Source organism: Rhipicephalus sanguineus, chromosome 8, assembly GCF_013339695.2.
Source record: "Rhipicephalus sanguineus isolate Rsan-2018 chromosome 8, BIME_Rsan_1.4, whole genome shotgun sequence".
In the NCBI taxonomy this organism is placed as follows: Eukaryota; Metazoa; Arthropoda; class Arachnida; order Ixodida; family Ixodidae; genus Rhipicephalus; species Rhipicephalus sanguineus.
The window spans coordinates 117,031,737-117,045,352 of NC_051183.1; the positions used below are offsets into that span (position 1 = coordinate 117,031,737).

A 13,616-nucleotide genomic window follows, 5' to 3' on the forward strand; every position below is an offset into this window, starting at 1 on the left:
GTAGTTTGTCCCTGGGAATATAGATGGCGTCACCAAAAAATAATTCCAAATGGTAATATAGGGGTACCTCATCTTCTGTTTCTTGATCGTCAAGCTGACGTTTGTGTGATTCTGCCATGGTCTCTATTAAAAAGCAGAAAAATGCAAGACTTCAGAATATAGCATAGCTAACCGAAAAAAAAAGTCTTACCGAAGGCGTCTTGAGTGTCCGCTTGAGGTCCTCCTGAGTGGACAGCCTGTTGAAGACTGTGAGTTCTGAGCTGCTGCAGACCTCTTTATATACCCCTCGCGGCGGCCTTGGAAGCCCTTTATAATTAGTGTAAAAACCCGTCTAGAACTAGTTACGATTGCGCGACAACTAGTTAGTTCTCCTGCATGGCGCTCAGTGGAATATAAATGAGTTTTTTTTCTTCTACAACAAAGGCGCTTTTTAAACACGTATTTTCCTTGTATGTCGTTGTCGTTGTAGTTCCACTCAGAAAAAGTATATATATATATATATTTAAATATCCCTTTTTAGGCTTCGACGACAACGACAACGGCGCAGCATTGTGAAGTAAATAAGAAACGAAACAAAAGTTGTACTTTTTTATTTTGCTTTTATTAAACAGAACGATCTATTGTGGGAAAAATGGCACCGAGCGTTGGGTTCTTGAAGCAACTTCTTTTCATGCATTAATTTGCGCTTGCGCAATCTTCTGCAGCTCTGCCTTGTGTTCGGTAACTTCGGACTCCGTGCGAGCGAGGTTGACTGGACGTCCGTGACGTGTGAGGCTGTTGTAACTTGCTTTGATGTTTTCATTGGAGTGACGCAAATAAGGCCCCACGTTCGATGGCAAAGTAACACTGTCGGCAACTATGGTGTCAACGTCAGAGTGAACGACCAGTTCTGTGTCAATTTGAAAAAAGGCGGCAATGTCTTGAAAGGTTTCAGTACTGCCTGGGTCGTCCTTGTTAGACTTGCTTACTGCCAATACCCCAAAACTCAAACTCGGTTGAATAGTTGATTGCGTCATCGTTTTTAAACCTCGGGTGAAGTAAGTATTTTCCATAGGGTCCAAATACTTCACGTGGCGCGTGTGCATATCGTCGGGTCGAAGCCGCATGGTGATGTTGGTATCTGGCTTTTGCTCGTACGATTCGTAGTTCGACACGTTGCTAGTGGTGTAGGATACAACGTCAGCAGGCAGGCCAAGGTGTGTACGAGTTAGCAACTCGTTTCCCGCGTTATAAGTTGGACCCATCTTTAGCCATGCGTCACTTCCAAACTGTTACTCATAGTTGACTATAGGTGTGCCCACGTGACCTTTGAACGGAAACTGGTTTACGAACTTGGTCAAGCGGGGACTTGCCTTGTCAATGTGAATAAAGTCGTAAGCAAAGTTGTGACGTGGTACACCCATGCACGCAGGTATGCTCTTTTCGTCATCGCCATCGTGATCCTCGTTTCCGGGTGTGATCTTTAGACCCCAGTAGCTCTTAGCCAGATCCGAGTGGTCCTTCTCCTGAAATGGTAAATAAGACTGTGGCTTCATCGGGTTGTTTGTCTCGCCTTTCTTCACACGACACATGCCGGTATCCAAGTAGTGGTTCAGTCCGACGGAGCTAAGGCCATAAACTAGCATGTCAGAGTTGACGGGTTGGACAACCGAAGAGCCAGTCTTCCATGGCGTGCGTAAACCATGAGGGGTTACCTTGACAGAGCAGCTAACAGCTCTTGTGTGAGCTGGTAGGTTAAGGTAGGTGCCGTGAGGAATGTAAAGATACGGCCGGTCCACTGGCAAGCGTGACAGGCTAGTCAGAACTCCTGGAAACGTTTTCTCGGTGTCATAAACTAAATTGGTCTTCAGCATTGCGTAGGCCCATATGGTGAGTATTTTGCTGTCACGGAAGACTGTGACCACTCCGTGGTCGCGAGGTACGCGCAAAATCTGCTGAACGAGCTCTGTCGAATTTTCACCGTCACCTCCAACTCCTGCTCCGCCTGGACGGGTGGGGGCGTCTGAGTGCATCTGCTGCGACATCCCTTGGGCGTCGCCGGTAGTTGAGTCAGGCTGGTATCGCTTTGCGTCTGCTGTATCTGATTCCCCGTTATGTGCACGTTTCCGTCTATCTCCTGGCATTCCATAGAGACTACGGCCCAAGACATATTGTTCCACAATATTCTTCGTGCCCAGACCAACTGCACCTAATGCGGAGTGCCAGTTACCCGTGCGTCTAAAGTCGTTCAAGAAGAGAGCCGCAGATGCCTGATCAGCAGCAAAGACGTCCTCGTGGCTCGTGGCCCGCTCGTAGCCTTCGTCGTGCGACTTGGCTATGCCGTCGTCCTCGTCCACCGGAGCTCCGTTGCGCTGTGGATTCCCGGGACCCAGGTACCGGTGGCCTGGGAACAAAGGCATACTACTCTGGTTAGGAGATATACACATGGTAGCGGTAGCGACATCGACGACAGCTACACTCTTAGCCGCCTCTATTTAATTGACTGACTGAACTGACTGACTGACTGACTGACTGACTGACTGACTGAACTGACTGACTGACCTACCGACCGACCGACCGACCGACCGACCGACCGACCGACCGACCGACCGACCGACCGACCGACCGACCGACCGACCGACCGACCGACCGACTGACTGAACTGAACTGAACCGAACTGAACTGAACTGAACTGACATAAAAAAACAGACTGATTGAGGCGACACCTTTTTTTTGCGCTTGTCGGTGTCAGTGTAGTTGGAAAGGCGCTAGCACTGCCGCCAACCGCCAACGCCGCAGCTGGTCTGAGTGTGATGTTATTGGCCCGTGCGAGCCTACCCACATTTCTGTGCACTTGTGCATGTTACTCCGCGATTTAGTTGGCCGTTGTGAACTCTCCTAGCGTGCTTACTGCAATTACAGTTGATGAAGCACCCACTACGCGTATGTGAAGCAATACGCGCCCCCACGCAGCGGCACACATTTTTGATGCTTTAGCTGACATTGATAATGAATTATCGCTGAGCGCTGTGTAATGGGGAGAGCAGGTTTCAACCACGAAGCACCCGCCCACTCGTTGCGCAATTCACTTGGTGCGACAGTTGGTGCGATTCTATACTTCTGTCACGCAATAGTAAATATTTTAACGTGGGCCTCGAAGGGGTGGTGCCGTCAAATTTCGAGGCTATAAAAAGGCTGTTAGAGGTTTCCACACTCAACACGACGGGTTATACACAGCAAACTTGTAATATATATTTTCACTCGCTTCCAAAGAGTGCCGGAGTGCTTAATCGCGCGATCGAGAGACATCGCTAATAAATGTTTGACGAGAGTCCTTGCCCAATTTTACGACGCTGTAAGGTGTTTGTCCTAAGCATCTTGAAGCACTGGCGTAGCGGTAATTAGGATATTTGACTGCCTCGCAGAATGCGTGGGTTCGATTCCGCCGCAATCCCTGATGTTGACTTGCAAGCCTTAAGAGGATGTTTACTTATATAGTTGTTAATCACTTCATCTATAAATTAATTAACTAATTTATTTGCATAATGAATTATTCATTAACATGCCTCGATTAGCGGGCCAGTGGTGAGTAGTGAGATTTGGCCAATTGATGTGGCACACGCCTGTTAGGATTGCCTGTTGAAAGGATCGCTGTCCGCGGAGTTACGAATGGCGTAGTTATATACAGCTTCACTGCAAAACTGCAGAAGTTACAGAGTACTACGTATACTCTACTGCGAGAGAGCATTCGTGTTTCCGCAATGCGTGTGCTTACATCACTTTATGCTTTACTATGGAAGAGCAGTAATCTCAGCAGTACATCCACGGACAGAAACTACAGCCTGCTACAAGTTCAGAATAAATACAACCTCCACCCCCAGAACTGCTGCCATTTTTCTGAGCAAGAGGGTGGTGCTAGGTGGTTTCCGCTGCAAGCGTAAGTACCCGCTCGCTGACAATGTAAGTACTGCGCATATTAACAACTAAAAGTTGGCCGTCCCTACTTTGCATATTGCTGCCGGGTTGCATCTATCACCAAGCTGAAGTGAGCGAAGAGGGTGAGGACGGCTTTTTCTGGTGAACAGCCACCATATTGACTGTCGGACTGTTTTCCTCTCTAAGGAGCTTGCAAACATAATCGGAACATTTTGGTGGATATGCTGCGTACTATGCAAGATGGAGCTAGTTCGACTAGCACTCCCGTCCAGCCGGTACAGCCAGTCATATTGACTCAGCCGCACAATCCTGGTAACTTCTGTGGCACAGACAACGTTAACGTCGATGACTGAATTGCGAAATACGAGCGTTTTGCAGCAGTCCATCGGTGGGACCCGACAATGACGACGGCCAGCGTTGCCTTCAATGTCTGCGGAACAGCAGGCGTGTAGTTCAAGGTCCACGAATCAGCGATACCGAGTTGGGAGAATGTAATCAGAAGCTCCGTCACCTTTTTGGTAGACCAGCCGGGCGGCAACTGGCCGCTTCTAAATGTCTCTCCAGCCGGGCTCAAACTTCGACCGAATTGTATATGTCGTTTAGATAAAAGGGACGTCTGTGCTGCACCGCCAACTGCCGGTGTTACATCATGCATCGACCCCTTACCCTACAGACCCCGACCCCTACACCTCACAGACCAGTGTAGCCAACTTGTCCGGTATGCACAAAATTTGCACACATGCACTCAATTACACTAATACTTCAAACCACCTCCTAAGGCTTGTATCAAAGTGCCGCATAGGCATCGTTGAATGTTTATATCTTCGTTAAAACTCGTTGAATGTTTCGCAAAGAAATCGATTCCCGCAATGCGTGGGATCTGCCCGAATGTTTTTTATGACACTTATCAGGGTCTCGAACGGCTCCCAGACTGCGCACGCCTCGACCGACAAAATGCGAGTTTTGCATGAAATTATCACAATGTCCAAACATTCCTTGTGGTTAAATACTCCATGTCGGCTTTACGTCTTCTCTCACAAATTGTTTTTTTTTTCACACAACCACACTATATTTCATTTGGGGCCTTAGAAATATCAAATGCTGCACTTTTACTTTTGTTTTTGCACCGCAGGTACAAAGTATTAATTCGGTTCAGATAAAAGAATATTTTACAAGCCTGGAGGTTCTGCCCAGTTGTTCAGCCACTCGCTTTCGAATGTGTTCTCTTTACAAGACCCACCACCAAGAAAATTGTTTTTGTTTGATTATTTATTTACTTATGACGATTATCGTCTTACGTGACGAAAGCATGGACGGGCGGACATGTTTCTAGCTGAGTGTACGAAGAAAATCTGGCTCATTTAAAAGTCCTCTTTTGGACACGATGTAAAGCCGAAATGAATGATTGTACACAGCAGAAAAATTAATAGTTTTGTGCAATTTACCGCTGACGCGTTTCTGTGGGAGCTGGATGCGGCTGCTGTGGGGCCATTACAGACGCTGACGAATGTTGCGAAGATGAAAGACGCATTGGGCATGCCGCTCATAAAGAGCCTTCTCATGAAGGCCGCAACCTACGATGAAAATGTACGCTTACGCGTCACTTACACCAGGACAAAAGCAGATACTTCGTAGATATTGAATTCATTCATTCATTCATTCATTCATTCATTCGTTGCTATGGGTGTCAGTGCTTCTTTTGATTGAACCTGCTCATTGATTGGGGACATAGCAATTGGGGAGTTGGAAATTGTAGGAGTCATTTAGGCGGCTACATTCGAATCAGTTGCTTTGTCTTGTAAACGGTTGTTTAAAGGATGGAATGGAAACTTGATTTTGTCTCTTGCAGTAACTTCCGTTGTAGTAAAGCTATTCGCATAGGTAGCCAAAGTTTCGAAATGAAACCGGATCCAGCAGGGAGGCTTTCAAGACTAATGGGTTTGGTGCGCCCCGTTACATTTGGCTCCATTCACAGTCGTCGGTCGTGGTGGTCTATGCACTCGCACCTCCTTTAGTGGAGTAGGTTCAGTACTCCTAATCTCCAACCATTTTTTGAAAGACATGATTGCTGCTTTTCTAAAGGCACCATACACTCCACAAACCATCGTTAATTTTGAGCCGCATATGAGCAAACGTGTGGTGGCACATAAGCGTTCTTCGCATGCTCGCGTACGCATTGAAGTAGCGACTGCCGTTGATTGAAGCGTTGATTGCCGTTGATCGACGTAGCATTGAAGTAGCGATTGCCGTGATTTCGTTCGTTTGTTTTAGATGCGAAGCAGCTTATGGCGCAGTTCAATCCGGTGATGTGCGGCGTGACCACCCTTACTGCGCATGCGCATTTTCCACCCCCTCCTCTCCTCACCTACGCTCCCCCCTCTCGCGCACCTCATTTTGTCCTGTGCAACGCCGCGATGAGCGCCCTCCTACGCTGCCCCCTCTCACGCCCCTCATTCTCTCCTGCGCAAGGCCGCGATGAGCGCCAGCGCATGCGCGTCCCCTCCCCCTCTCTCTCCTTTCCTACGCTGCCCCCCTCTCGAGCGCCTGTCGACCGCGTTCCCCGCCCGCCTTGTGAGAATTAACGGCCAGGCTAGAGGTAAGACAAGACGCGCGTTACTTTCCTCTTCGTAATTCACGACGCTTTCAATGTACGGATGCAGCTTACGGCGCGGCACTTCGCCCCAGCTTAAGAACCTGGCGAGCCAGCTCATCAAAACAAAAATTACATCAACTCCCGCTCAAGTAAAGCATCTCCCCGCTGCTTCGCATCCACACATAGTTCTCTTTAGTGGGAGATGGTGTAATTTTTCCTACAGGTAGTCAATCAATTGACTTATAAATTGAACCTCTGTTTAACGAACACTGATATAGAATCATCGGTAATAGCGAACTGCATACGAGCTTTCCTTGGTCACGCCTCATTTGGGTCATGTTTATTCATTTTACAACAAAATCGGCAAACAGGAGCCGCAGCGATATCGCCTGTAACGAAGAAAAATTGGATCGCGCAAGGCTCGAAATACTGTCATTAAAGAGTAGAATAAATATTGAAAGACAGATCGCCACCCCATTCTATTTGTGGGGGTTGTAAAATAAACAAAAAATGCTAGATATGTAGTGATAAAAGTTCCAGATATTCTGATGTCTCTTAGTCCTCATTCTCATAGATTTTCTTAATTTCTAGTCTTTAACTTAAAAAGCCACAAGCAGACACGGAAGGATGAAACTGTGTGTGTAGGAAGCCGGGAATAATGTGTTTTTGTATGTGGGATCATCGCTGGAGACAGACTGCCCATTTGCTAACGCTAATCTCTCTCTTAGCTGTTACAACCGTTATGGGATATAATGAAACTACTTTATGGTACCGATGCCACTTGCTTGTGAGAAGGTTCTACAGCACTGCAATGAAACAGATAATAAGTGCGTATTTTTTGTGAGTACTTGTAGTTTGTACGATACACTTTTTGCCTGATACGGTTACGGTCCCATGGGCCGTTGTTACCAGAGCCCAATAAAATTCCCTCTGTAGATGCTCGAAGCTCATCATGTTGACGCTTTTCTAAGACGCTGGTGTAACATAGGCGTATGTGCGAGCATTTGCGTGAGCGTCTAAATCAAACGACACATCGGTTGGTTGGGCAACCAACAACACTGATCTATTTATTTGAATCGCTTATATAGCTTCGGACGAGAGGGCACCGCGTCGGTAGATGCTTTCGGGGAAGGTAGAACGCGGCTTGCGGTCAGCGCGTTTGCTGTCCAAACAGCCAAGTACAATACATCTTCTATCCCTTAAAGAAACAATAAATGCAGTACTTTACGAGAGGGAGTGAGGAAGTGAAGTTAGCAGACTCGACGACAGTGCGCATCGTATTGCAACCGTTGGGACTCCTTGCGCCACTAAAGCCTGGTGCACTAGGACCATGTTGCAGAAGCTGATGCTCCCACCTGTCGTTTTGTAGGCTTTTTCGAATGGTGCTGTTGTCATCTTCCTCCATCGTGTGGTATCTTTCGTGTGTTTGAAGCAGGGGCTGCCTATTCCGCCTAGGAAACCTTCCATCCCCTGTCTCCACAATGTGGGACCATAAGGGCCCGCTGCGACACAGGCGCAATAATAACCGTTTTCTCGTGAGGTTGTGTGCCTACACAAAATACATAAATATGTCCGAGGCTGTGGCAGGGGGCAGGTTTTTAGCTCCCGTCAAGAAGCTGAATTGCACAACTGTCATATTCAGCGGGTCAGGCAACCCTTCTCCTCCACACTGCAGTTTCTGCTTCTACATCTCCTGTGCGGCTTCGTCGAGCCCCTTCATGTAGTCGCTAGACATCGCTCGAAACACATCTGACGGATTGCGCCAGACACAATACAGCAACAAACTCAAACACACCAGGCAAGCACCACAAGGACCATTGAAAGAAAATGCCCCCACCTCCCTGAAGGGAATCGTGAGGAAATGCGAATGCATTTCTTGCGCCGAGAGTACATGGCATAGTAATTTTAATGGCGTAAAACTGGACACAACGACGCGCTCAAGTGTCTCCCTTCAGGGCGCCTCTTTCAACGAACGCTTCCTACGTGCGTTCGTTATCACCTCAGGGATGTTGCCGCCGCTTTCAATGCAGCACAAACGCTACAAACGCGTTTCAAACGTACTGCATTGAGGCGATGGCGCAGGGAGGAGAGAGAGTGAACGGCGAGAGAAGGAGCGGCGAAGCACTGCACCTACCCTCTCCTACACTCTCTCGCACCACATGCTCCGGTTGCTAGGGGCCAGGATAAGAGCGCGCGCCCGCAGCTGTTGCTATGGGAGAGGGAGTGAGAGTGGAGAGATAACACCTGCCGGCGCGCGGACAACGCCGGATGCCTCACATAGCCCGACTAAGAAATGCATTCGCATTTAAAAGTATCGTTGAGATAGCCGATAACGAGGAGGCCGACGTCGCCGCTAAGGCAGCACACCACGGCGACACCCCAGTCACCAAGGTGGTTGCCCTGTCGGACTACTCCCGGCAACGACTGAGGCAGCTGCTTCCCGCGGCCCACCCTGACACGCGGGTGGCAAGCGGCAAACCACCGCCACCCCTACCAGAGACCGGCCTGGAGAGACGCGAGCGGTGGCTACTGCTTCGCCTGCGGACCGGCAGCGCTTGGCCTGCGGCACGCATGTTTTCCAAGGGTCGCTGCTCATCGCCTGCGTGCCGCAGATGCGGTGACGACGAAACTTTGGAACATATAATTTGCGCCTGCCCTGCCCTGGCCGCTAAACGACGCTTGATGGCGCGCCGCTATCGCCTGCTCGGTCTCCCTGCCACAGCGGTGGAGGACTTTCTCTTTCCCGCACGGTCAAAGCTACAAGCCCTGCGAGTCTTCCTCGACTTTGCGGCTTCTGCGGACCTCGCCACCCTATAGACGAGCCCGTTGGCTTCATGCTCCCGCCTTCGTTGACAAAACACTCTTGCCACGCTAATCACGCCTTCTATCTTCCTTTCTTCTGTCATTTTTGCTTCCCCTTCCCCATTCCTTAGGGCGCTGAGCCGTGCCCCACGACGGGAGGCAGAAAATAGCGCCCATTTTCATTTCTTTCACGAACCACTCTCTCTCTAAAAGTATTACCGAATGTGCCGTACCGGAAGTCTTTTTGGGCAGACCATTCCACGGAAGCCAGTTTCTTTAGAAACATCGAAGCCGTCTATAGGTCAGGGCGACTCACACGTTTACTGCCGACAAAAGATTTGCATCACACAGAGCCAAGCATCTCTTTGGGCGCAGTGTTTGATGGAGGCGAAAATGCTAGAGACCCGTGTACCTGGATTTAGGTGAACGTTAAAGAACCCCAGGTGGTCAAAATTTCTGGAGCCCACCTCATATTCATATTGTGGTTTTTGGACGTTGCACCCGATCAAATATTATTAATACTGTTATTATTATTATTAATATTATTTGGGCCCAGTATTTCCATTTTATTTCTACGGAACTGCAATACGATATGCATGTGAGAAGAGTTTTGTGACCGGAAACTTTGACACGTTCTCGCCTAAAAGCAGTGTCATGTATTGATAAAAATATTATAGACACTTTTGCAGACATCATCCATTTATTCCACGGCGGCAAATTAGGTGAATTGTTCGTAAGGGAGGGCCTTGAGAGAGTTTTTGAGCACAGGTTGGATGCGGTACGACGTTGCGTCTTTGATACAGGTGTTCACCATCTTTTCCGGTGGTTTCGTTGATGATCTTCTAATTCAGAACATCAACGCTTTTCTTGGTAATTCCCACACGGGTGTACTGCGTCCCCTCGAACAAGTTCACCTCACGAACATCATCTGGTCCCTGGGGATCTGTTGACAAAATCAAGAAAGGAAAATGTCGAGAGAAATTAGATGTAATTTGCCCAACTCTCATTAAAAGATTTTCTGCGTATTTTAATCTAAATAACAGTGTCGTAGCGTATGTGAAGCTAAGTGAACGATGCCGTAGAGAAAATTGTCGACAAAGTGACTCGTGCTTATTTTATCTGCAGTATATTTAGGCTTAACTTTATCAAATAGGAAGACAATCAGTAGACCTGACCGAAAGCTTTCTTTAAAGGGGTCATGAACCACTTTTCCAAGTAATTATCTAATGGCCTCAGTATCGGAGTGTACTGCCTCCCGAATCGATTGCCGCAAAAATTTCTCGAATCCGTCAAGAATCAGCGGAGTTATGGGGGTTTGGCGCACGCTCCCAGCGCTTTCTCTCTTTTCTCGTGCCGGCGAGCGCACTGGAAGCTAGACAGGGAGGGATGGCATGGGGGAAAGAAGTTACGCCAGCGCGCGTCATGAAACGCGATCGCTCTCCCGCTGTGATTCGCTTGCGCGAGTGCGGCTACCGTGTACTGAGGAGTGCGGCGCCGGCAAGTGGCGGCACCCCGCGGCAAGAAGCGCATCTGATCCGAACGCCGCTCTCGATTTACGTCGGCTATCGGCCAATAAGCATGCTATGTCTCTTGCTACGTACAGCGGACAGACGCCCCGCCCACCGACGAGAGTGAGAACCGGCCTCTGTTTGAAAAGAGAGTGCCTGGGGAAACGGCAACTTCGCGCTCCGCTTGTGGCCATTACGCGGCGCGCACGACTGTAATATTTGGCAGAGCAGTTCATAGCCGTGTCAGCTTTCCGCAGGATGTGTTTTTTCAATCAGCCCAAGGGGTGCTTCATGACCCCTTTAATGACAAATTTCGCTTTAAAAAGACCGCCTATCTAAGCGACCAACATAAATCAGCGTCATTGCCCAAACAGTCGAGCTAATTAGGCACATTTTTCCTGTTCGTGATCTGCTGTCTCGTTGCACGTGGGCAGTCAGTATCTTGGTAACACGCGTCTGCAGTCAAACTTATGGGAGGAAGGTCAGGAGGAGCCAAGTTGAGGTCAGCTCACCTAAACTCTAAAGTGATAGAGATACATGGATGCTCTGCAGACCATATCAGTCAGCATACATGCGGGCACCTTGATTGCAGAACGAAGAATGTGGGATAAAAAAAGCCCATGCAAAGACAAGTCGACATTCTAGAATGTGATCATGTCGGGTCTAATACGCGCTGCTGTAAATTTCTGCATTGTTTAGCATAGTCTATTGAGACCTATGTATATAAACCTCCACTTCAAATGAACATTCAACGTAATGATAGAGCACTATACTGGCTCTGTCGCATATCACGGACCAATATTCATGTCGAGCCACACGATCGCGATTTTCCCAGGGACCTAGCCGGAAACCGTTTGCGTGGGGCTCGTGCAGTTGTGCGACGCCCCGAAGGAGACGTCGTGCATGAGCACAGCCACTTCGAAGCGTGCCGGTAACTCGACGTCGTCCACATCGCCATCATCCGAGGGTGTCTTCAATGGCCAGGGTCTGCCGTCGTGGCTGTTCCGTTCTGGACCCAGATCGTGCCGCTGTGCAGCTCCCACGCAGAGCAGTCGTCATCCGAACTTTCAAGGTCGGCCTTCGCGACCCCTTGCACGAGCATGGCTGACATGCGCTTGCATCAACGGAATAGCAGCGATGTTACATCTTTCGGTAATGATCGCAACAGTTGAATGAGTGGTCAATGGTGTAGACGACCTTCCTACGCAGGCGCAGATGACCGTAAGTTCCAGCGGATTTGTTGAAATCTCCAGGCTGAGATATCCAATTGGCAACTTTTTACGAGGGTTATTCAAAACATAAGGACCATTTGGACCCCAAACATAAATAATCGTTAGTAAAAGACTTTATTAGCTGGTTCAGTTAAGCACAAAATTATTTCACTTTTCTACATAATCACCTATAAACCCTAAGCACTTTTGCTGCACCACTTTCTTTAGTACCTCTGCATAGAAGTTCGCCACCTGGGAATTCTTTGCTGTTTGACTTGATCGGTAAGCATTTTAGTACCCACCTTGCACACACTCTGTGATACCTGAGCTTTTCAGTTGCAACCGTGCAAATTGTAGTGCGGCTGCCAAGGGCAAGTTAATCTGACATCCGACTAACTGTCAGTCGGCGATCTAATCGCAAATCCCGGGACACTTGTTGAACAGTTTCATTGGTCTGCATTGTGGCCTTTCCACTCCGCTCTTACTCACACACATTTGTGCGGACATCTGTGAAGTCTGGACAGCATTTTATTACCGTTCCTTCCATTATTACTTCATGTCCATAAACTAGGCACAACTCCGCATGACTTTCAGAAGCTGATGATCTTTCTTCCTGCAAAAATCTAGTTACAGCTCGCACTCCACAACAGGCACTAGCAACGATTTTCGCAGACATTGTCGTTTGCATTCCCCGACAAGCAGACCACTACTGAGTCAGAACAGTAACTTCAGTACCTTCGCGAGAAATGAACAGATGACGCTGCACAAATAGATCTTCATTCTGACGTGTAAATATTTAAATATTAGCAAACGGCCCTTACTTTTTGAATAGCCCTCGTACATCATCACACCTGGATGGCAAGAGGCGTCACAAAGATGCATAACGCTCGAGGAAACATCCTTTCCCTGTTTCCTTTTTAATTCTACAGATGCTCAAATTTGAGTTTTCGAGAAAATGAAATTGGGGAGGCGGAATCAGGCTTACCAATTGTCGGCAGTGGAATATTTATCGCTTGAATATGGGGGTCTCAAGGATCACGTGCCGGTTAATTCCACGCAGTGTAATATTATGATAGCAAGTATATGGAAACGTAATGCTTATTTTCGGCATCGCCGTCCCCGTGATGTTCCCGTATAAAGTCTAAATCGATAGCATCGCCCCCCGAGCCGTTTGTTCGGTGTGCGAGGGAAAGCGCTTGAGGGATATCAGCGATTGCGGCTCATGCGCAGAGGAAACGCGCTGGCAGTCTCCCTCACGCGGAAGGAGCCCGGAGGGCTGCCCGAGTGGGCGCTGCGTGCCTCCGGCACGAACGGCGTACTTTGACTTCCAGAGCGTGGTCCCCAGTGGTGGAGCGCGGCGTGTATCGTAGAGGGAATACCTTTGTACGTGTTGTGTTCTCCCCGCTCGATTTGCGAGACATCACTAATGTAGCGTCTTTGTCTTTCGCTGCAGCAGCCTCGCTTCCCTTTGCCAGCGCTTTGTTGAGAACGTCAGCTAGCGTGCTAAAAGAGAGGTGCTCGCTTTACTTTTAACACTCTCCAATTGGTAGCTACCACATACTGCATACATATATATATATATATATA

General features: G+C 48.5%; 1 protein-coding gene across 1 annotated transcript; it reads right to left on the reverse strand.

The window, feature by feature from the left end:
- Positions 1-721: 721 nt before the first annotated feature.
- Positions 722-2,189, reverse strand: LOC119402950 (uncharacterized). Its single transcript, XM_049418595.1, has one exon. It carries the CDS (start codon positions 2,121-2,123, stop codon positions 1,272-1,274), a length of 852 nt encoding a protein of 283 aa, XP_049274552.1. The 5' UTR covers positions 2,124-2,189; the 3' UTR covers positions 722-1,271.
- Between the last annotated feature and the right edge of the window lie 11,427 nt (positions 2,190-13,616).